The 25,966-nt window shown below is 29.2% G+C and overlaps 2 protein-coding genes across 2 annotated transcripts in view; one reads left to right on the top strand and one right to left on the bottom strand.

The window, feature by feature from the left end:
• Positions 1 to 20,243, bottom strand: part of LOC123292623 — a 46,914-nt gene extending 26,671 nt beyond the window's left edge. Inside the window, exons 1-2 of the mRNA XM_044873337.1 lie at positions 20,177 to 20,243; positions 4,021 to 4,304 (exon numbers count right to left, since the gene is read on the bottom strand). Coding sequence (XP_044729272.1) covers positions 4,021 to 4,304; positions 20,177 to 20,243 — 351 coding nt within the window. The remainder of the gene's footprint in view (positions 1 to 4,020; positions 4,305 to 20,176) is intronic.
• A 2,589-nt stretch (positions 20,244 to 22,832) lies between these two features.
• LOC123293313 (cell cycle checkpoint protein RAD17) lies at positions 22,833 to 25,966 on the top strand. The gene is made up of 10 exons (XM_044874088.1): positions 22,833 to 22,882; positions 22,965 to 23,216; positions 23,286 to 23,424; positions 23,483 to 23,660; positions 23,733 to 23,861; positions 24,224 to 24,405; positions 24,828 to 24,968; positions 25,029 to 25,219; positions 25,619 to 25,737; positions 25,846 to 25,966. Exons 1-10 carry the CDS (start codon positions 22,856 to 22,858, stop codon positions 25,943 to 25,945), a joined length of 1,458 nt encoding a protein of 485 aa, XP_044730023.1. The 5' UTR covers positions 22,833 to 22,855; the 3' UTR covers positions 25,946 to 25,966.

The raw sequence follows: 25,966 nt of genomic DNA, 5'->3' as shown, positions 1-25,966 counted from the left end.
TTATTAAACAAAAAACTTTGGTATATTCTTGAAATATGAATATTTATTATACAAATCGTGGAGAATACAGGGTGGGTCATTTTAATATATAATAGCTAATAGATCATTTTGTAGCATACCAATCAAAAAATAACTCAAACAAAAGTTGTAGAGTTTGATAGGGGACATCATGTTTTGACATGAGATTGGACCTAGTTCTTCGGGTTTCTTTAATAACCAATTTAGATCCAAAAAAGTAAGAGATAGAAGAACACTTTAAATTAAAAAGTTGATTCTCATAAAAAAACTAACATTTTTCATCTGTACCATTTTTTCGAAAATCGTCAGCTTTCGGAGGAAATTGGACTTAAAATATGTCATTATTGCATTTAATCGAAAGAAAACATTCTAACTACGGAAAAATGGTTGTTTCGTTTGAAAGGAAACTTAATCCTGGTTCTTAGCTATATTTCAAATGCAAGTTTAGGGTTCTGTATCCGGAATAACTAAAAATTAGGCCATGATCCTCACAATCGGTTCAGTTTGAAGAAGGCTCTAAGGAATAAAAAGGTAATTTAATGGAGAGTGTTCTTAGATATGTTTCAAATGCGAATTGAGGAATCCGTAACCGGAAAATTTGTCTGGAGTTTTTAAATTTTATAAATTTCACCTATTTTATACTAAGTTGAGGATGGGGGGGGGGTTTCCCCGCTTATTTAATAAATAAATGACTTCAAAAGTAGGCATATTTAACATTGGTCTCATGGGAAAACAGTAGATATATTTTTATAGATTTCTCCAAAACTAGTCGGTGGAAATTTAAGGGTGTATGAGCACCGTAGTGGGAACACAAATTTAAAAAAATATATTTTGTCACTTTGATGATGAATTATGTTAAAACTTGACAATAAGACGAAAAGTAAGAATAAAATTTACAGTCAGCCCTTGGATAAAGGTGCTCCAAATCGACTAATGGCTTATTTACCGGGTACCAGTTGGTAAAGATTCATAAATAGAATGACGCGCTATCTCCTAGAAACTATTAGGTATACATTATTCGGATTATTCTGAAACACTGTATTTTATTTTATTTATTTGTATACATATATTATGTATATACCTATATCTAGATATCGAAGGCATATAAGAGCCTATAGTAGTGCACTTGACAAGTATCGGACTCATTTGAGAATTGTTGGAGTATTGTATGAGTGATATTCGATATTAAAAAATATAATCGTTTTTATATAGGATGTTTTTGAAACGAAAATAAATTTACAGTATGTATGTATTTCAGTATTTATATCAAAAAATACAAAAATTGGGTGCATTTGACAACTGGTCGAATAGTTTTTGAAATACGGACTAAAATCGATCCAAATATTGCGATATCTCACAAACTCTGCATCCAATCATTAAATTAACCTGATTTTTATACTTTTTGGATCAAAATTACCCCACCCACCGAGTTTCATCAAATTCCAAAACAAAATTTTTTTTTTTCGATTTTCTCGATTTTATCAAAGGGGTACCCCTTAAAAAATTGAAAAAAATCGAGAAAATTTTTGTATCTCCAATTTTGATAAAACTCAGTATATAAGGTGATTTTGACCCAAAAAGTACAAAAATCGGGTGCATTTGGTGCACAACTGGTCGAATAGTTTGGTCGAAGAATTACAATGTCATCAGCCCTTTATCCTCCACCATTTTTAGTTATAGTACTTCGCCCTACAACAGTCCCTACGAATTAAGAAAAAAGCAAATGTATTGTTCCATTTTTATTGTTTAAATTGCTGTCCTTTAATTTTGTTAATTATAGTAAAAAAATTAAGAAAATTGTTAGACGAAAGTGATTTTTTTCAGTACTTCGACTCTCTTCCAGAATTTTTAAGACCTTAAAAATTATAAGGGCAATGAAACATATGATTTAAAAAAAATTACTTATCACTTATGTGAATTTGTGCACTTTATGAAGGTTCTATATGACGTTAATATTGTAATCATAAATTCTAGGCTATAAAACGTGTGAACATGTTTAGAAAATTTACTCAAGCTTATGTGCATGTAATAAATAGGTGATATATTTTATTACTGATGTTTACATAAATTTTATTATTTTACTTACGATGCATACAGAAAAATATATCAAATATAAAAAGAAAACACACCATGAGACAGAAAACTTGTTGAAAAATATTCCCTCTAATTAGTAATTAGTAAAATATTACTTAGTTAATTTGTAATGAAAATATTTACTTTTATCATCCACATAATTTAAGCCATTGGCTTTAGCAAAAATTAAACGTCACAAGTGAAAACAAATAATTGACTGAGTTAATTGTTGAAATACCATGTATAGACAGTGTTGATTACTCAATCATTTGTTTTCGACCAAATGTTATAAAATTCTTTTCCGATCGTATTGCCGTTAGTAAGCTTCGATCGGCATATCAACGAAGGCGATATAATTTTTGTTCGTAAGGTATCGATCAGGAAAGAACTAAAGAAAAAACTCGCCCAACTCATTATGTCTAAACATCCCGTAATATGGTACATTTACATTATAATCTAGAATATTATCTATGTTATGAGTAAGACTGTATGTAGAGCGGGCGCTGGATGGGGTTGCTTGTGCAAAATATGAGTACCGCATTTTGTCAATTGATTTTTGATCAAAAAGCTTATAGATTAATATTCTGGATGTTGCCAGAAATCCAAAAGTTACTTTAGATTCTTTGGGTCAATTAACGTCAAAACGCTATTTGTGATTTTTTCGTAAACTTTTTCGTTTTCGAGATATTAACAGTTTAATGTTTGGAAAAACTCCAAAAAGGCCATTTTAAAAGCTAAAAAACGGAGCATTAAATTAAATTTTTGAGTTTATCAAAATTTTAAAATAATGTAACTTTTACTTGGTTCTTTTCTGAACAAGAATCAATTGAAAAAATGCGGTACTCATATTTTGCACACTCAACTCCATCCAGCGCCTGCTCCAATGACATAATTTAAAATGTATGTATGCATTATTTCAATATCAAACGTTTTAATATTATTATTCATGTATAAATAAATCCTATAATAATGTTTATGTAGAAATTTATTAAAATATGGATTAATTATATTAAAATCCTATTAAAATTAGTAAATCGTGATATTACATACATTTTATTGCTTTAAACTCAAAGGCAATATTTGTGAATAACAGTCACCGATAATGACTGCCATCGTATCCTATTTTATATAAACAAAATGTTAATGTTTGAAGAATTTAACAAAAGTTATTTACGATACTAGTGTGATAGCGCATTAACGTACTTCTGCGATTGCCCTACTCGTGCTACGCACTCACTGTACAGATTTCGCAGGCGTAAGTTAATAATGCGTTAATAAATAATATTTTGTAAACACTCTTTATGCAAGTAACAATGTTCTTTTAAAATAACATGTCCAAAAAATAAGGTGACATTTGAATTTATACTGCGCGCGTTTGTTGTGCATTATGAATTCCTTCCCCCCTACCAAACAGTCAACAAGGAATTTTATTTGAATGTTATGCGTCATTTGCGTAACACTATCCGCCTAAAAAGGCCAGAATTGTGGAAAGATAATGGTATTTACACTGCACTCATAATTCGTGATCATTTCGTCAAAAACTCAACCCATGTCGTTCCGTAACCACCGTATTCACCTGATGTGGCGCCGTACGACTTCTGGCTGTTCAGCAAGCTCAAAAAACCGCTCCGGAGACACCATTCTGATACGATAGAGAAGATTCAAGCCGCAGCGAAGACGGAACTGAAGGCAATCCCGGAAAGTGACTACAATCAGTGTTTCGAAGATTAGAAAATCCGTTAGCATAAGTGCATTGCATCGGGAGGGAATAACTTTGAAGGGGATGAAATTGATTTGGAAGAATAAATAAAGAATTTTCATAATAAATACAATGTCACCTTACACTATGATGGAAATTGACAAAGGTACAGCTTTGCGGAATACGTATCCACTTTACCTACTAGTATGCTTAATTACTCGACTTCTTACCTGTGTTTCAATATCCATAACTTCATTCCTGTACATTAATGTTCCTTGTAATATAATACTGGTCTGTACAATTAATGCCATTATTGGTATGAATGGCAATATTAACATTTGCATTAATTGTAATCGACGGCCACGTTTATATGCTGGATTTGACGCTTTCGCACAACAGTGTTGTTCTACATCCACATACGATAAATCTTCGGAGCTTATTGAACGTAATGATACACAATCACCAGCTGAACCGCTACTACCTCGTTTATACATCGCTGTGTTTGGTCCACCACCTGTAAAATAATAAAAGTGAAGTTATATTTAATATTAAAAATATTATAAATACAATAATAATATATCATTTATATTCCTAAAACCGTATTTCATTTTTGGAGCACCGAAGTTCAAAATTTTGAATAGTAAGACCTAAATTGATTTATAAGAAATCAAAAATATGCAATTTGCAAAAATAATTTGCCTTTTATAATGGCATTTTAAATTGGCCGTAAATGTACTAAATTGAAATGATTCCATACTTGTTATTCGGTGGTTTTTGGGGTCGTTAAACAAGAATATCGTAGATTGTTCTGCGTTACACCTGGTGCCCGTTTGGTTTAGTATTGTATTTATTCGACTTATTTGGCTTAGTATTGTATTTAGGATTCTACTCGAGATTATCTGGATTAGTATCCTCACTGTGTGTATCCATTACTTTTTTTCGGTAATGGATAATATAAGATTTTGTAGTCCGTCGATAATATTTCTTCTTTATATATTTTGATAAAAAAACTAATATTTTGTTTACGTTTACTTCACCCATGGTTTTTATAAACTCTGCAGGTATTCCATCGTATCTCGGTATTTTACTACATCCTACATATTTGATTGCTTGCATGAGCTCGCTAAACCATGATTGACAACAATAAAAAATTATTTAGTAAAAATAAATACTATAAATAATTCAGTTTTAAGTTGTTTTCTAATTCTCCACCAACAACGTAATAAAGTGACTTCTAGTTTTTAATGTATTAAAAATACTTTTTATGTATTTGATTCAATAAAAAAAACTACATCTTTCTCAATTGTAAGTATATTTGTCTATGAATATATGTGAAAAGATAGGAAACAGACAACTAAAACAGTTGGTAACAAATAATAATAACGAAGACAAAACGGCAATAAATAGTGGCAAATGTAGGTTGTAACCAATAGAATACGTACAGCATTAGTCAGGGATAAGCGATTTGTTTTTTTTTTCTTGCAATTTTTTCAACTTTTTAACTGATTGTACACTTACGGGTTTGTAAAATAATTTAAGTTAAAATTTCTTTCTATTAATATTATATTATGTTTGGAGATTTTCTTTTCCTTATAGACAGAAAAAAAGTATTTCTTGACGTGAGAAATCTTTTTCTTTATCGAAAGAATTTTTTGCATTTAAAAAAAATGGAATTTCTAACACCAAAAAAAAAATGTTTTTTTATCTAAAAATAATTTCTTCATTATACAGAATGTTCGATTTAAATCTAGGTATATAAGTATCACGAGTATGACACAGGACATGCGTTAAGGAATGCATCTAAGTAAGAGGTATTATAGATGTTATCTGAAATTTCAAAAGTGACTTGTATCGTGGCTTATCTGTTGTAGTTCATCTATTCAACTAAGAAACTCCCACTCTCCAAGCGTCTTACAACTATCTCAACGCATATCGAAGCTTCAACACATGTATATAATACCTCTCACTTAGATGCATTGCTTAACGCATGTATTCTGTCATACTCGTGATATTTATATGCCTAGACGTAAATCGAACATTCTGTATATTGTTGATTAAAGCAAATCATTTTTTCTATACAAAACTAGCAATGGAACGCATGTGCAATAACATTGGGACGTAAATTACCATAGAAATAATATATCCTATCGGATATTTTACTCAGCAACCACGCATCTTATTGTATAATAACTATAATGATATAGTTTTGTATGAATAAAACACTTACTTTCAAGCATCGTTATATACAATAAATATGTAATATTATATTATTGTATGATAGAATGATGTATTTTTCTTATTTTTACAAGCTTTCATTTAGAATACTTGTATGTACGTCTTGTATGTACAACTTAGAATACTTGTATGTATATACGTCTGTTTGGATCAAATCTGACAAATGAATTTTAAGTATCTAGTTATCCTCAACCGATTAAGTACTTTTGCATACACGTGTGTCTATCTGTCTGTCTGTTTGTGATATCGTAGCGTCTAAGCCGATGAACCGATTTTGATTTTTTTTGTTTCGTTTGAAAGGTAATTTAATGGAGAGTGTTCTTAGATATGTTTCAAGTGCGAGTTATAATTACTCCAATTAAATTACCTTTCAAAAAAATCAAAATATGTTCAATCGTTTAGGCGCTCCATATGGTCGCATAGTGTGTACCCCAAAAAAGTTGAGACGAGAAAAATATGATGCTTACGAAATAATATGTCAAACAAAAGTTGTTTATTTTTTATAAGGAACATTTTTTTTTGCATTTAAACTTTTACTGTATTGTTTACGGTTTAAAAAATGGAGGCTGCGCATCTATGACTCAAGTGGCCTATATTGTTCGTTTATGAACTCATTAAAATCAAAGTCACTTTTTCCGTCCTGACTAAACTTTTAAAATTTCAGCTATTTGTTTTTATTTTTGAGCTACCATGATGACAGGCAAGTATATAATATATTGTATTCAAGTGCTGCTTATAAATTTAATAATATAGATATCTCTCTTTAATCATGAATACTCTAACAATAGTCGTCTCTGTTCATCAAATGATGAATCTTCGATGAGCTGATAAATAAATTAAAATTTTGTTTTTATATCATCGGCAACCATACATTTTTATGGTATTATTATATACTACAAGATTGTCTAAATATTTTAGATAGTTTTTTTATCCCACTCTAGATTTTTCGATATAGAAATATCCAATTGAATAGGATAACCTATATGATTCACCATTTTTTCAGCCAACTTTGAACGATAAAATAATAATAAAAAGCCCGATGACCTAGGAATTTTTTGTTTTTTTTGGAAACTTTGTGAATCAAAAAATGTGAATATAAAGTTTTATTGAAATCCCTAGTATTATTCAATCCTTGCCTATCTCCTTAATTGTAATGGTTTATGCATATACTTGAAACGTGACAACCATAAAACAAATAATAACTTTAGAATCACCGATATTTAAAAATAATATAGTGATGAAACACATGAGAATCTTATCATTGTTAACATCAACCAATCATGACTGATATTTTAATTAAATAAGAGACAAAACAGTTTGTATGCCGTCATCAAGGCACCCATTACACTCATTCACTGCGGGCATTAAATTATTAAATACTATATAAAAGCAATATACATGATATTTATTGTTTTGTACCATATATAAACACTTAAACCCTTTATTAAAAACTTTTATATGTAATTATTATTATACCAGATGTAATCATAGTACCTTTATGTTTAATCACCTGGCTTTAACCGCATGAACTCCGTTTATGGTTGCCTATATAATGTTCTCTTGAAGATTTTCATAAATCGCAAACAATTACTGAGATTATTAATTATATATTTATGTAAAATTTACGCTTTTCCGTTATACGTTATTAATAGAGAATATTCATGTATTTTTTTAATATTTTTAATTCATTGTTTACACTGTTATAACATAGTAAAAAATATAAATATCTGCTGTTTAAAAATTTTGTTATTAAGTGTAAGAAAATATTTAAAATAGATAATAATTTTTAGATGTTTAAACGCAGTCCTTTGGGCGCTCTCTGTTGATGACGTATTAATATGCGATCTGTCAGTTGGTGACAGTACAATGTACTGTTTACTACAGGTGTAATACCCATATACGTAGTAATTATAGAATATATCCATGGTAATACTATACAAAATATAAGTAATTAATACCATAGAGTATGTCAACAAGTCTGACAAGCCACATACTATGACTTCAGGTCCGGTTTAACATTTGAAAAAAACACACAGTGTTTTCAAGAGATCACCCATTCTAGAACTAAGTGTGTTCAATGTTGCTCAATTTCAGTAATCGGGTGAGAACCGTTGTTTTCAATGTGGTATGTATGGAGCGTGACGCGTGACGATGACGCTAGTTCCACGATTTTTGTTTACTCAAATGTGCTCAACGCGCCTAAGGAAGTTTTCACTTCAAAAATAAAAACTAAATTCGTCTTTAAAATCACAAATTTCTTTAATATTTATATGTTCAGAAAAAAAACAAAATGAGATCTTCTCTTTTTACATAGTAGCCGCTAGAGTGATCAAAGTGTCTCTTTCTCCAGATGTCGCAGCCCCAACTTTTTCTAGTCCTTTCTATACTACGATCTTTGTCGGCTTCTGGACAGTCGTGACGCCGATTTCATCCATGTTCCAAATTCTACTTGGCGTTAAGTTGTGTCAAAATGAATGAACGTTGACACAATTGAAAGAGGTGCATGGGCTCAAACTGGTACCTTCAGGACTTCTAATTGATAAATCCGCATTACGTTTTATAAACGATTTGTACCAATCAGTTCTAGCTTCCCTGATTTTTTCCAGGCCTTCTTGCGTACATCAATGTACGCGTAATTTTTCTCGCGTACATCATTGTATAGTTTTTTTGAATAGGCTTTCAGAATATAATAAAAGTTATCGGCTGTTTTTTATTTCTCAGACTTTTTTTTGGTTATGATCTAAGCTTTCGGAGACGTGCATTATTAAAACTATGAATCCAAATGCTGAAAATGTTTTTTTAACGAAATCGATTGGAAAAATTAATTTCTGCTACATTTGTAAATTTTTTTGCTTGTATAAGTAATGTAATACTATTCTAATATCGCGGACATTGTCCTCGCAATATTTGAATTCAATTCTAAAGTACTTTGTCTACGTAGTAGCCTACGTATACCTAGTTCTCATTGTCTCAAAAACAAATTCAATAAAGCAATATAAAAAATAAAGAAAATAATGTAAACAAAATCAATGGTTTATCAAAATTTGATATGTTTATTATTCATATCAACATTTCAATCACGACATTGTTATAATATTACTGTGTGCAGAGAATAAAGGTGTGCGAAACACTCACATTACTTCGATATACATATTAATATATAAATAGATACACAATTATTAGAGCTATGTTTCATATCGCACGTTCTGATTATTTTGCTGGTTGGGAGGTAAATCCCAATAGCGGGAATTGACTCCTCACTCATGCCGCAAAATTATTTGATAGGGTTGCTATTTTTGGAGAAGATAAAAACTAAAGTTGCGGCCGAACAACAATAAAACTAGGGCAAGTATCAAACAGTACCTATATAACATCGTAAAGCAATTAAATATACTTCATTATGCGATGTAACATACACATTTGACTTTCGCCTGTGCCTGGTTGCAGAAACGAATTTTACAAGGACTTGTATTAAGAAGGTATATTTCATGTAGAAGTCCATGCCACGAAAATTGAGAATGGCAGGAGATAATATAGGTACCAATCAAAGTTTGGGCTCTATATAGGCGTAACATTTTACATTCTACTTTGTAGATGTATCAGCATATACACGTAAAAATGATACTGGAAAAAACCATTTTGTTGTATAAAATACACACAAAATGTCAATCAAAGCAAAAACACACGTAAATAACTACGTTCATTTATATTTTTAGGTATTTTATTTTCTTTTGTTATCTATAAAATTTGATGCAAAAACATTGCACGGGTTTTTATTAACGGTTCTTTATATTGAAATTTTTTATTGAAAATGATTTGAAATTTTCTTTGAAATAATAATTTGCGATATAATGCACTTTTAATGCCATTCATTTATACAGTTTCATAAAATCAATTACAAATATCAGTATGATAGACAGTTCAAAACCACAAAACATTGGGAAAACTGCAATTCACCAGAGTACACATCTTTTTATAAGCCTCCTATGTAATATTGGTTGAGTTCGAGTGATTAGAGCGCCCAGTTAAAAAAGAAATAATGGATTGTCGAAATATGAGATGATGGTGCTACCTGAGCGCTCTCGAACTCTCAATTCGGTAGAACAGCTTTTAAAGTGGAATGAATAAAAACAAAACGATATGAGATGTTTATACGATTTTTTCTATATGAAATGCAATAATGACATATTTTTAAGTAGCATTTCCTACGAAAGCTAACGTATTTCGAAACTATATTTTGAACAAAAATTGTTAGTTTTTTATGAGGATCAACTTTTTAATTTAAAGTGTTATTCTATCTCTTACCGTTTAGAATCAAAATTGACTATTCAAGCAAGCCGAAGAACTAGTTCAGTCTGATTTCAAAACATGATTTCCCCCATCAATTTTACATTTTTTTCCCCCACATACCTTTCCATTTCGGTTTCAGAATAAACTAGACTTAAAACCTGAAAATTTGAAGTAAAAATTTTTTGGTTTAGCTTTTAAGAATGAAATTAAATAAAATTTGGAACGTGTTACAAAATAAAAATAAACTGTAAATTTAATCTCTTGGAACATTTATGTTTTCAAAGAATTTTTTATGCCATTTTTCATGTGCTCTTTAATGAATAATCACCCTTTTAGGCGGTTGTAGTATAAAATAATATTCCAAAAAATTTTTTAAATTTCCAGTATATAGAAAAAAGATTTCAAGTATTGTTTTTCAGTGAATAAAATATTAACATTTTACAAAGAAGCATCAATGAAAACAACAGTAAATCTATATTGATGTTTATTTAGTTTAAGTTTTATCTGGAGAAGGGTGAATGAAAATATATTGGTTTTACTCACTTGAATGCAACTAAATCTTCATTTATTTGACACAAAACAAAACAATACAAAATCTTTAATAGTATTACTTAAAACAATTGGCATTTAAAAACGTTTGATAGCTTTTTACTCGACTACACTGAAAACAAAAGAGGTCAGGTATGTGTTTAACATCGTATGTATATGTAAGTATGTTTTCCCACTGTGCCTTAACGATTCAACGAATTTCAACCTATGCTTCTTCCTTAAGGAAATCAAGCGATATAGCTGGGAAAAAGTTGAAACAAATATATGGCGTTTGGTATCGAATGAAAGTTCTTGACAAGTGCATATTCAAATTAAATATAACATTATGCATAAATGGTGCCTGTTATTCGTTTTAAAGGTGTAGATTTAAGAAATTCAAGATAATATATCTGTTTAGTAGATACCAAATTCTTTTAATGCTACTTAAAAGAAGATATTTTAGGTCACTGTGCGTAGCTGGTTTTAAAAAATGGACTTTATCATCATTTTACATTTTTGCACTTGAAAGATAGAGATAAAAAATATAAATAGCTTTATAAAAATACTAAAAATAATATCAAAACGTTTAAAATAAATAAAAGTTAAAACTGAATCTCGATCACACAAAAAATGAAATATAGCATAAAGTATAAAAAAATATCAAAGTCCAGATTCCCTTTGAAAGTTTTTTAATTTAAACTAGTTGTATTCGAATAGTTGTACGCACCCTTTTTAGTTTCAAATATTGATGATACGAACAAAATTTTTTGTATATTTGTTCATAAAATCCCCTAATTAGTCTATTTCCGGTTGTGCGTCCGTCTGTCCGTCTGTGATTACGGTAAAAAGGAAAGGTCGTTAAAAGTGAGTTTAAGTTCGTAAATGAGAACGTAGGTCAATTGGGTTTTGGGTCCGTAGAACCCATCTTATAAACTGCTAGAGATAGAACAAAAGTTTTAATATAAAAATAATAATATTTTAATAAGAAAATAATGAATTTAAAAAAAAAAAAATTGAAACATTGATAGTAATAAAACCGTTTTTTATTAATAACCGAGTATTAAAATTAGGATCCCCTTGACCTATGAAAATTAAAATTAGTATTCAATTGAGGCATCTGAATAAAGATTTAATAGTAATTAGTTAATACGTTTTTAACTTTAATAAATATTGGTTTTTATTTTTCGTAAATTTATACATGTGATAAAGTAAGCAGTCTACTCTATAAATTCCTTGTCATTTCTCATTTACTATTCACGTTTTTTTTTAACAAAAATTTAATTATATAAATATAAATATTCTTTGTGCAGCAAACATGTAATGAAATGATAGCGATCATTCAAATTAACAGCAGCCACGCATGCATTCACATTTTTAAACCAAAAAAAAAGCATGACCTATTAAACACCAAAGCCGAGTCATTGAACAGTGAAATGAGCCAAGTTTCTTTAAAAAGGGACATTGACGTAATTGATAAAAAAAAAAACCAAAATTGTCTATATATATCTTACTAAAACTTTCATATTTTCAGAAATCCAAAAAACACACTTCAAAAATATGTAAGCGTTTTGCAAAATTAGCAAAATCTAAGATACCAATTTTTGTCTCATCTTCCACGGGATCACTTAAATTAAAACTTATAATTCTAAAGCTATTAGATACATAGATTAACAATGCGGTCGCGTCTCTGGTTCCATGCATCATTTTATCGTTTAAGCTATCGCGGATCGTTAAGAAAAAACAGGCGCAAGATCGATCAATTGTAAATTACAACGCTTCATTTACTCTCCTAATTGTTTGTACATATAAATATTATAACATAATGGGTAATGCTTAGTACCTCAGCTCAGGACATTTGTACCTAGAATTGTTCTTAGTTTCTTGGAAGATGTTAGAATCTATGAGACTGAGCTATTTGAAGACAAAATTTACTTATCAGTAGAAATCACTGTTGTTAATTATGCAATGTTCCATTTTTATCCATAACATTAAATGTTCTGGAGATAAATTACGTAGCTTGTATCAAACACTAATCAATGATGTGCATTCACCTGTTTAATTTGTTCCCTGTTTGCCTTGGTTTACTTTTTAAAAAAATGGCTATAAAAACGTATTAAAGGGCAATAATTTTGATCCCAGTTACTACACCCTCCCCTATATATAATGAATTATAATCATTTCACAGAAAATTGATTACGATTGCCTATTTAGTATTCTATATAAGTATTTATATAATTTTTTTTAAATGGTTTTTTCTTTAAATTTAATTAAACTATTAATTAAAACAAATGTTTTTAATTAAATTTATTATTAGAAAATTCATGTTATCGGAAAAATGTATCCCTTGTTAATTTATAGTACAAAATTAATTAACTTGCAATATGTTATGTATATGTATACATCTACTCGATTAAAAATGATATAAAATTTATTGAAATGTATAATAACTGTAACCTTGATAGTTGGTCATTTATTCAAATAGGGAATAATTCAGATATCGAATTGGCCATATTACCCATAAAAATGTAAAACTAGACTTGATACCATGACAAAATTTTAAATTGAAATTAAAATTGATTAAAAAACGAAGGATTTATAAGCAATCAAAGATTGCATTCAAAGGTTGTACATCTCCTTTTAGTAAAACAAGTTTTATACGTACTGTCTGTGGCGATACACACGTATGACGTCAATAGTGGATATCGTCCTCTTTGTTTAATTAATAATTTTAAACGTTCATATCTTGTATGCTAGTAAAGATTTTTAAAAACCAACTTCACTTTTCTATTCGTGAAATGAGAATTCTTCACCTGAAGTGATAAAAAAAAAATTTAGTTTGATCCCCTATTGTTAAAAAGTAATTGAACTTTTCCTAAAGCTTGGAATCATATTCGCTATTTACTATCTTGGATATTATCGATATTATTTTCAAATTATTATTCTTTTCAATTTTCGATATTTTGAAAATTACTCCAGATATCGAAAAATTTTATTCTTACTTTCCGTTAAGTTATATATTTTCAAGTTATAACATAATTCGCCATCAAAATTGAAAATATATTCTCTTTTTAATTTGTGACCCCAATACCGTGCTCATACATCTTTAATTAGTCGGACACAACGGATTTTTTTTGTTTTCAATAACTTATAAAGGTTTTAACTTTTTATTTAAATTTATTTTTTTAAATTTCCACCGACTAGTTTTGGAGAAATCTTTGAAAATATATTATCCATCTACCATTTTCCCACGAGACCAGTGTTAAATATGCCTACTTTTGAAGTCATTTATTTATTTAAATAATCGGGCAACTCCCCCCCCCCCTTGTCTAAACTTTTCAGAATTGATTTAGTCCAATTTCATAAAAAAAATTCAAGCCTTTTATCCAAAATTGCAACGGCGCTCGTACGTCCTTAAATAGACTAATTATAAGAATATATACTTTTTTATGTACATGTACCTACCATAACGTGTTTTCTTAAATATTTATAGCATGCACAAAAAGATCATCCTATATAATAATCTTTTAACAATTCAATACTATTTAAAAATATATTTTAATAATAATTATTCTAAAACGTTTGTTGTGTGATGTTTATAATATGAGATTAATTACTGTTAATTACGAACAGACTGTTTGTATCATTTGTACTTGGGAACGTAGTCTAGGTCAACCGTCTGTCTAGATTGGCCTGCTACAATTTTCACTTAGTCTATTAGCTGTCATGATATTGAATGTTTATTTATTGCTCCTGGTTTAGAAAAATTTAGAAACGATGTGCTTTGCAATGAATGGTCGGTATACAAATTTAGAATTCTGTTTTTCAGATTTTAAATTGGTGAAAGTAAGTTAAACATGAACATCGCATCATCGTTGTTAGGGTATTGTAGGTATGGTGCATAAAAGAGACAAGTAGAATTACGGAGACACGTTTTCTAACCCCCGAAACAAAAAAAAGCGGTGCTATGAGTTTGACCACTGTCTGTGTCTGTGGCATCGTAGCGCCTAAACGGATGAACGGATTTGGATTTTTTTGTTTCGTTTGAAAGATAATTGAATGGGGAGTGTTGTTAGTATGTTTCAAGGGCGAGTTTAGGGTTCCGTACTCGGAACAACTAAAAAATAGGCGATGATCCTCAAAATCGGTTGAGTTTGGAGAAGGCTCTAAGGAAAAGGCAATTTAATGAAGAGTGTTCTTAGATAGGTTTTAATTGCGAGTTTAGGGTTCCAAACCCGAACAATTTCTCAGGGGTTTTTTAAATTTTGAACTGATTTTGATTTTTTGTCTTGTTTAAAAGGTAATTTAATGGAGAATGTTCTAAGATATGATTCAAGTGCGAGTTTAGGGTTCCGCATTCGGAACAACACAAAATAAGCGGTGATATTTCTAAATCGGTTCAGTTTGGAGAAAGCTCTAAGGAATAAAAAAGTAATTTCATGGAGAGTGTTCTTAGATATGTTTCAAACCCGAGTTTAGGGTTCCTCTTGTTTCAATTCATTTTCCACGCAATTTAATCATTTCATAATTCCGATTTTTAAATGCCTACCATTTGGTTAAAATCAATTTTTGTGCAACAAAATTTATACATAATATAATAGAATAAAGTAAACCTGTACCAATATCATTTCCAGCTAGAAATAGAATTTTTTTCTTAAAAAAAAGCTGTGAACAATAGTTAGTGTGAACAAGGACCAACATTGGCAACCTTCCCTTATATTATTATACAAATAATATGATGTACACACATATAATGTATACAGTTTATTAATTATAATTTAAATTATATTTTTAAAATACTACATATTAATTTATGACTAAGTATTTTGTTTTATTCAACTAATGTGTAAAAAGCGCAGTTTCTCATCTAGAAAAAGTATGCATTCCGAAAGATAACGTGAAATTTAGAATATATTTTGTATTTCAATATAGATGGTGAAATAATAGTTTTCTTAAAATTCATTTCATATCAGGGGTGAAATCATTTCACGGTTTTTCGGGGATGAAACTTGATTTTGTATCGAAATAATAAATAAAAATTTGAAATAATTAGAAAATGAGGGGCCAAGTTACGAAATAAGTTAAATGTTTTGTCTTTCTGACACTGACCTATATAAAACACTGGATAGTGGATAACATCCTAAAAAGCGTTAGAAACCATGCCAAAAAGAGTCCGTGCGCAAAATATACAATTAAAAAAAATGGATATGCAAATATATTTGCCCGCATACTTAACTTAACTACCTTCTAATGCCGAGCACTTTGGCCAAGGCTAAAACTTTGGATATCCACTATCCAGTGATTATTACATATCAGTGTATTCTGATCAATAGTCCGTACGGGAAAGAGAAATCGAATGGCATCTTTTTAAGTTAAAGTCCTTTGAAATTCGAAAATCGTAAAAAAGTTTTTAATTGTACCTTATTTGTTTCTATATTAGTGAAAATTTATGATCACGTTAGCAATTTAAGTTATGATATATACATCATATACTTGTGTCGAAATTTCAATAAAAAGTAAAACGTACTTTCTAGATTTTTAGCTAAGGAATCAAAATTTGAATTCCTGCCTGTTTTATGTGAAATATATAATTGGCAGAATTGATTTAAAATTGTTTTGAAAATTTACAGGAAAAATTATGACTTCGTTTTCTTATTAAGGTAATGCATGTCAAATTTCATTACATTTTAATCATTAAAGGGTTCTTGATAAAAATAATTTATAAGCATATTATTTTATGAACTCATAATACTAAGTTCAAAATATGAGCAATTTAACTCCAATTTGAACAAAATTTTATATCAAGAAGGGTTTTGGTATTTGAAAGGTCAAGTTCGTTATTGAGAAAAATCGACCGATAGACACTCTGATGGAATTCGCTTAGCTAACACAGTTCCTGCGCTACGAATTTTTTTTTTTTTGTAGGATACAAGTTATTTGTCACTAGAATTTTATATATATTACATTTTATGATTACATTTTTATTACTAAACAAATAATTTAACGATATCTATAAAATATTATCAAATATTGATGCGAATTTTCCGAAAATTTTGTTCAACAATTCGAATTTTCCAAATTAATAGTTACACGATTCTATTCTGTGTTAATTGACAATTATAATATTTAAAATAAAGAGGCATCCGCAAATGAAATTCAAATTTTATTAGGTTTATTAGGTTTCACTTCAATAAGGCATAATTTTATCGCTTGAATTATCAGGTTCATTTGAATTATTATCGTATTTATGAGACAAATTGTACACATCGTTTGTTTTTGACAAATCTTCTGATAGTTCATACCATCAATTTGGAAACCAACTTATTTGAAGAACACACTTCGTGACCATGAAATTCGAAAAAAATATCATAAATAGTACCTAAAAAGTACTACCTTTCATACTATTATTATCACCCCCCCCCCACTTTCCGAGAAAAAAATTTGTCAATTTCAAAATTTGAATTACTTATAAATATAGAGAACTGATAAAGATACATTTTTGAATTATTTTCAACTTTCCCATTTAATGTTATAAGCAAAAATCAATAGTTTTCCCAATCTTTTTTTTTAAGTTTTCAAAAAACGCACCAAAAAAGGTCGCCCCGTGGAAAATTTTTGTGCAACTTTTTTTACCCGAAGTGTGAACGTCAAAAAATTTTGTTTCCAAATTGAGGGTCAGAACTATGAATTAAACAGTGGTTTCAAACAAAAGTGGTTTTCTGTTATCGGTTAAAAGATAGATTTCCTAGGTGGTTCTTTTGTTCGAAATTTCCGAACTTGCGAAGTTTTCAGAAAATATACTTTTTGCTAATTAGTAATTTGGAAAAATAAAAGTTTAAAATATTCTGAGTATGTAAAAAATTTAGATAAAAATTTCCTTAAATATCTAGGACAAAAAATTTTATGTATCTTGTTATCCGATCATTGTTAACAAAGTTGCTGCATCGAGAAAAACTATTAAGTAGATTGAACTTTAAAGAAATATACTGAAAAGTTGTATTAATTGTTGAAGAAACTGTTATTATATACAAGTGTGCTAATTACATTATATTGAGGTAATAATTACTGTTCGTAAGTTAAAACTTGATCTTTAAAAGTTAAGAATTGAATTAACTATGATATAGTTTTATTACATCATATAAAAATATAATATTCTTTTGTACAAAAAGTTTTCAGAAGATACAAAATAGCTTTTTTCTGTATGAAATAAAATTATATTAAACATATAAATATCCTCAAATGAACACACGGCAGGAATTTAATTGGCTTTTTTGTGGCAAAGTTTCAAAAAAGTGTGGCAACCGACTGTTTAAAGTTTCGAAAAGTTGAGAGCGAGAACCAAAGAGCTCACATGTTCATTGAGACATTCTTTACTTGCTCCCGTGTTGTGTATACTATTTCTCTCCCCGGCGGAGGCAGAAAGCGTCAACTTCGTTTTGCACAGTGGGCAGAAAGTTGACACATGTACGACTCTATTTATACAAAGTAAAATAAATTGTTAGAAATTCAACAAATTTTTTTAAAGGATAATAATTTCATTATATTAATGGAAATACTTTTTCTACGAACTATGACCAAGTTCTTATATTCATTTCATTGGTGTTCTATATCAATACAAATAATCTTATCATGATTAATATTTAATATTTTTCATAATATGAATTTTTTTTTAAGTTACAAAACTGTTTTTACAAGGAAAGTTAGTGTAAAGCTCAATAAACAGTTTGAATATCCTACATTTGTTATAGCACATGAAATATATCCAGGTATACTAAGTTTAGTATTAAGTTTGTAACGCTTAAAAATATTGATGCTACGAACAAAATTTTGGTATAGGTGTTCATAAAATCACCTTAGTCCATTTCCGGCTGTTCGTCTGTCTGTCTGTCTGTCAGCACGATAACTCAAAAACGAAAAAGGATATCAAGCTGAAATTGCGTTCTTACAAATTTATTGCTATTTTTTCATGGTGCCAGTTATTCAATAATACCAAATTTATATCAAAAGGGGCATAGTTCCTACCGGGTGCTCACGACACCTCTCGTTTCTTTTTTTTTCAAGTTTAATATTTAATGATCCGAAAACAAAATTTTTCGTTTAACAAATAGTGCCATGGAAATAATTACCAGAAATAAAATTATTTATACTACCTACAATAACTTAGTCTGATAACTATCCATAAGATAAGATTAGTATTTACGATTTTGGAGTTCCTACTTCTATAAGTATATAAATATTGGATTTAGTAGCGGGGCATAATAGTAATGTTGCTGTAAATTTTACTGAAGAAATGTTTATAAGCTTCTGCAGATCGTGAGTTTCGAGTTTTCTTAAATAATACTTTGAAAACCTTGCCGGAGTGAAAATTTAATATGTAATTTTATTATAATAGAAACTTAAATTTTATTTATCCTTGATGAAAAAAGTTGTGTAAGTTGTGTAATAATATTTTCAAAAGCAGCATAAGATAAGTTTAGGTCAGGTTATATTACACACTTAGGATATAGAGCATATTGGGATACCATATATGTGTTTTAGAGGCAATTTCAGAGGCTGAGTGCATCTTCTTCATGCATATACCATGCACTACACCGCATCCCATCACAACTATTAATTAAATTAATTTTGGTGCGACGGCGGGAATCGACCCTAAGCAGACCGCGGAGGGAATTGGTTACGCTTTAACCAACTGAGCTAATAGAGCGACAAAAAGCAGAATAAAATCATCTTAAAAAGTCTATCCGAGGTGTCAGTTAATAAATATAATGTTCGTTAATTAATAAGAGTTTACGACAATAGCCTCATAAGTAGGTGTGGCATATGTGGCTACAATTCAGTTTTCATTGGTGGTAGAGAACCTTTCTATCACCTTTAGAAATGAGGTATTTCTGAGAAAGAATAACGGCAAAATGTGGCTAGATAATAAACCTCTTCTTCAGATGCATATCGGTCGCATTAGTAGGAGTGAAATTTGAGAGTCTATGGGATTTCTTGTTGAAGTGTTTGGAAAATTTTTAACTCCGCCATAAGCTTTTTTTGTCAATAGTTTTTTTTGAGAGTAAGTTAACATTAAATCAAAATCTCGGGAAATTTTAATGGTAAGTAAAGCAACAAAAATATTTTTGCATTCCTCGTTCATACTATAATTTTTTTTATAATAATTAAAATTATTCATTTGGAAAACTTGCATAAAAATACGCGAAATGCTTAAAACTTTATCTAAACATTAATTTTTACGTCTCTCAATAGATGATAATATTTTGAAACATGTTTATTTCTTGTGTAGGAATAATCGACCAACCACTTGTTTAATATGAAATAAAACAAATCACCAACCTGTTGCTAAATAGTGTAAATTTGGATTATTGGCACTATGTGAAACTTTTCTTGGTAACGAACCCATAATTATATAATTTTATTAAAATTAATAAAAACAAATTCACTCAAATCAAAAAATAAAATAATTTTGTAAAGAAAAACACGTTTTGTTTATATTATTGAAAAAAAAACAGCACAACACGTCTTATACAGTGTCTACAGAAAAACAGCACTTAGAACCGAAGGAAATTTTCTTCGAATTTTAGTAAAACTTGACTACGCTGTTGTTGGTTGTAATAACCGCCGTGCATCATGCATCCAACAATACATATATGTTAAGCGGATATACATACAATGTGTGTAATCTTTCACGATGATGATAATGATAATATGAAGAAGAGAATAGAATGCGGGCATGCGTTCATCATTTTACTATTTTATTAATATTGTTATGATAATATTTTTGTAGTCTTTTTGATTTCATTCACATAGCTATGTTAAAATATATAAACACAAAGAAGAAAGCTGACCGTAGTAAACTCTCCCTGATAATAAAAAAGATAAGTTATGTTTTTTATCATAGCTTTCAGTCTCCATAAAAAGGCAAACGTTCTGAGAAAATCCAATAATAATTGATTGCAATACTTTAAATACAAATTGCTTCAAAAATCTTTATCTTACTATACCAATAATGCCCAAATACGCCAGTAAAATCTTACAAAAAAATCAACTAAAATCGCAAAACGCGATGCTGAGCTGCTTTTTTGATGTTTGGATAAGAGTTATGCAAATTGCTGACTGGGTTTGGATGAAAGTTAAGCAAATGCTGAATTATGTGCAATGTTCGTTTTCAAAATTGTTTGAAACATTTTATTGTGTTTTTCCAAATAACTACGTACCTTGACTTCTCATTTCTTTCATCATTTTATTAAAGAAATATTTTCAGCAAACTACCCAACGCTTCCATCACTTTTTAAGATACTTTTTATACTTGTTTATTGCTTTATATAGGTCTAGAGCCAGACGTAATTTTTGGTAGACCTTTTAGACCGAATGGAAAATGGAGAGGCTATATTATCAAGAAGGTATTTATCAATTTTTTTCAATAAGTACATTATTTTTCTCTTGCTTTTTTGCATCATTGCGACAAGGACTTTGGTAACTATCGTATGATCCCTTTTTTATTTTCCTTTCATTTTTTTGTCAATACAATCATCTTTTAATTACATTTCAACAGGTATAATTAACAACAGGTATTAAAAAATTAAAAAATATATTTATGTATATAAAAAATTTTATAAAAACTATCGCCTGAAGTTTGTTAATTTGTATGTTTGTTCACATTTTCCCAACAAATATAGACTGATGCATTTACTTAAGAGTTACTTTGATAAAATCGAGAAAATTGGAAAAAAAAATTTTGTTTTGGAATTTGATGAAACTCGGTGGATGGGGTAATTTTCCAAAAAGTATAAAAATCAGGTTAATTTAATGATTGGATGCAGATTTTTGAGATATCGCAATATTTCGATCGATTTTAGTCCGTATCTCAAAAACTATTTGGCCAGTCATCAAATGCACCCGATTTTTGTACTTTTTGGGTCAAATTTACCTTATATACTGAGTTTTATCAAAATTGGAGATGCAAACAAATTTCTCGATTTTTTGACATTTTTTAAGGGTACCCCTTTGATAAAATCGAGAAAATTGGAAAAAAAAATTTGTTTTGGAATTTGATGAAACTCGGTGGATGGAGTAATTTTGATCTAAAAAGTATAAAAATCAGGTTAATTTAATGATTGGACCTATAGAAAGTTACAATGTCAGTAAGTATCATGGGCAAAACTTCAGTAACCAAAAAATTAAAATCCATAAAATTGTGAACAAAAGGGTGGATAAGTGAGGGCTATAACGTGATAGTCTAAAGGAGAAATTTCCCAGCAAAGCGGGCGGGTATCTGCTAGTTATTAAAAAAAACGCTGTATAATTATTTCACTTATTTTATGCTATGCTAGGGGAATGTAACAAAATTTATAATGTAAATAATAACAAGCTTGCTGATAATTTCGCGAGTGATTTCAAATGAATCATAAATCGTTTTTTTTACGATTCAACTTCGAAAAAATTTTGATATGAGGATCAGGTGATCGAAAATTTATCAATTCTGAATTACAGGTTTTGGAAACTTTGGACACCATTTCAACCGAATCTGTTTCTAGCAGAATTTTTGAGCAAAAGTTGTTATATTTTTATGAGTAACATATTTACAATTTTGAGTTTGGTTCTATTTTTGACCATTGGGTATATTCAAAGTAAGTTTTTTCTATTTTTAACAGTTAGTAAACAGCTTTGCTTTATCTCTCACAAACTGTTAAAGAAATAGCAATACTTATTTGTATTTTACTATGTTCTACGTACGTTTCTACAAACAAGTTTCCGATTCTAATTTGCATTTTAGAAAAAATTCTGAATAAGTAATAGTTAAATTAAACCTGAATCATGAGAACGCGTCTTTGGACAAATATTAGCAACTACACTGACACCTATATTTTAGTTTAAGAAACTAATGTAAACAGTTATCTATCATTCACTTACGCTGATTGCTAGCGCTGCTTGCTTGATATTGGAACGAAGCTTATTTTGGTTATACGTCAAATGTCATAATAATATTTGAAATTGAAAGTTTATTTTTTGAATATGAGTGAATCTAGAAAATCTCTAAAGGTAAATAAATAATTATATAGAATTTAAGCTCAGTAATTTTTCCATAAGTTAATGTAAATGTTTTTCTATATTTTCAATTTAGGCAAAATCATGGTTTGAACCTAATTTTGATATTTTTAATATACCAAAAAAGATTCCGAAATATGATGAAACAGTTGCCGATTGTGAAAAGGATAATAAATCTTCTCTAAATTGTAAATCAAAAGCAAATACTTCAAAAAAAAATAAAGATTTTATGGACGCGTTTCATCCAACAAGTGTAGACGACTTAGCAGTAAATAAGAAGAAAATTGATGAGGTTGCTTTTTGGTTACAACATGCCTTAAAATCTAAGGTAAATATGCACATTTTTACTAGCTAACAATTTAAAATATAATAATTTATATCAATTTTTTATCGATAGTCGAGAGCTCCAATGTTACTGTTAACTGGACCTTCTGGTGCTGGTAAAACAATAACAGTTCGATTGCTTTGTAAACGTCTAAAAGTACAAATTTTTGAATGGATTACTCCTTCTGATGTTGAGTATTTTGTCGAAAATAGTAAGTCGTGTTTTAATTTTACTTGATTGCAAAGAAAATGAATTATTTTTATTTTCAGATTATCAGAATTATAATGTTCGTCCTAAACAAGTCGATTTATTTAGAGAATTTCTGCTTCAAGCTCGTTACCCATCTATATTCAGTCAATTGTCTGGAGAATCAAATCAAATTACTTTAGTAGAAGATTACCCAAATGCATTTATTCGTGATCCGGGTGAATTTCACAGTATTTTACAGTAAGTTACCCTATTAATTAGCGTTATTAATTATTTCACTTTCAATTATGGTTTTTTTAAATTTCTGTTTAGAATGTACTCCGAGCAGTGTAGATCTCCTATAATTTTTATAGCTACCGAATCGAAAGATAGAAGTATGAATATTGGAAAGGACTTATTTCCACAAAACATCCGAGACCTATATCGAATTGAAACAATAAGGTAGGTATGTATTATTGCTTAAATTTTGTAAATGTTTTGTGGAGATTATGATTTTAGTGACACAGCGACAATATACATGTGTGGTTCACAAATAACCCATATGTTTGTATTTTGCTAAGATATTTAAATGGGCGATTTGAACCTATTTTACGGTTAAGAATGACTATTTGGATAAAAAAGTGATACTTGCTATCCAAATGGAATATTTCATGACGGCCCTTATATTAAGTTACCAAATTTTCATTTATATTTTTGATGTGTTTGAGTAAATTCTTTGTTGAAACGTAACTCCATACATTAGAATTTATTATTTTTTTATTTAAATTAATATATTTCATTTTTAATATTTTAATTTTCAACAGCTATAATTCCATCGCTCCAACTGCTATGAAAGCAGCTATGAAAAAAGCTATCGTAATTATGAATAAAGATTCAAGTGATTCTTATAAAACTGTACCTCAAGATTGTGTTGATTCTGTGATTTATTCTTCAAATGGTGATATTAGAAATGCACTCATAAATTTACTTTTCGCGGCATTAAAAGGTAATAACAATTATATTTTCTTGTGTCAGTTCCATATTTTTAAAATGTATTCGAAAAAGGCTGGTTGGAACAAATAATTAAACTTCTTAACTATTATTTAGAAAAACGTCTAGAATTTATTTTCCTTTTATAATAATTATTTAAAAATAAGCGAATCGTCATTATTTAATAAATAAAGTTATATTTCTATTTTTGTATACACACAGGGTACTTTAACAATTAAATATGTTAGTTGTTATAGCTCCTGTTTGTTAATTTCATTGAAGCATATTTCAAATATTGAAAGCTTTATTGTCTTTTCAAAAAAATGCCCAATAGAAAAATATTGTCTGTTACAAATCGGAATAATCGCAGGCTTTTAACTTTGCTTACTATTCCATAGAATTATATAATTTAATTTTTGATTATTTTTTCAAAATTAGATTCAAGTTCGATCCCTGTAATAGTTAATGATGAAATTAATAAATCTAAAAAACGAGTTAAGACTAAAAAATTGAAAAATGTTGGATGTGACGAAACTATTGACTTAATGCATGGTATCGGACGAGTACTTTACCCAAAACGTAAGTAGTTTACATAATGTGTTGGAGAATGTTTTGAATTAAAATTTCTATGTCTTTTAGGATCTGAAAGTTTAACAAATTGGCGATTCATACATAATCCAGACGGGATTGTAAACAATTTTTTATCAATGCCTTCAAACTTTATAGCGTTCTTACATGAAAACTATCCTAGCCACTATGAAAGTATCCATGACCTCTGTACGGGAGTTGATATGTTATCATTATCAGATTTGTTTTTACAGGATTGGAGAGTAAGTATGCACTTTTAAAATTAGAGATACTACCTTCTCACAAAGAGTACCGGTATTGATATAAAACATACAATTTTTATTTGATGAAATGAATTTATGTTAGCGAACAACTCAGAATGAGTATCATGTACCGATAATTTCAGCTTTGAAAACAAAAACATTAGTAGGTGGAAATGTTGACCGACAATCTTTAAATTCTTTATTGTCCATTTATCATTCAGGATCAAGTTTATATCGCATCAAACTGCGAATGTCAGAATAAACATAAACATTTTCTTACATTCATTTGAGTCGAAACTAAATGCCCGTATCAATGGCAAACATTAGTATAAAATACAAACAAAAGTGTTGTTAGCTGTCGGTCAATTTTAATAATTTTAATTTATTATTTTCTGTTAGGAAAAAGATGCTTCTAATTTGTTTGCATTAAACATTGCTATCAGAGGTCTAATGGTTTCAAATAATAATACAAGCTCGTCTTGGAATCTTGTTCGAGGACCTAAGAATTTAAAAAATGAGTAAGTAAAATGTGAATGTGTTTATGCTTAACTAAACTTAGCCAGAATTTTTTATCCAAAAAAAGCATCCTGTATATATTAAGTAAATGTACTCTTTTTGTTTTTCAGAAAAGAAAAGCCACGGCATTCTTTGCTACCGGAATTTTGTCCTCATTCAGAATTAGTTTTAGATTATTTACCATATTGTAAAATAATAAGTCCTAAGTAGACGTATTTTTTATTTTCTTCG

The sequence above is a fragment of the Chrysoperla carnea genome, chromosome 2 (genome assembly GCF_905475395.1).
Source record: "Chrysoperla carnea chromosome 2, inChrCarn1.1, whole genome shotgun sequence".
In the NCBI taxonomy this organism is placed as follows: Eukaryota; Metazoa; Arthropoda; class Insecta; order Neuroptera; family Chrysopidae; genus Chrysoperla; species Chrysoperla carnea.
The sequence above is the reverse complement of the archived record's forward strand: the minus strand, read 5'-3'. Positions and strand labels throughout refer to the sequence as shown.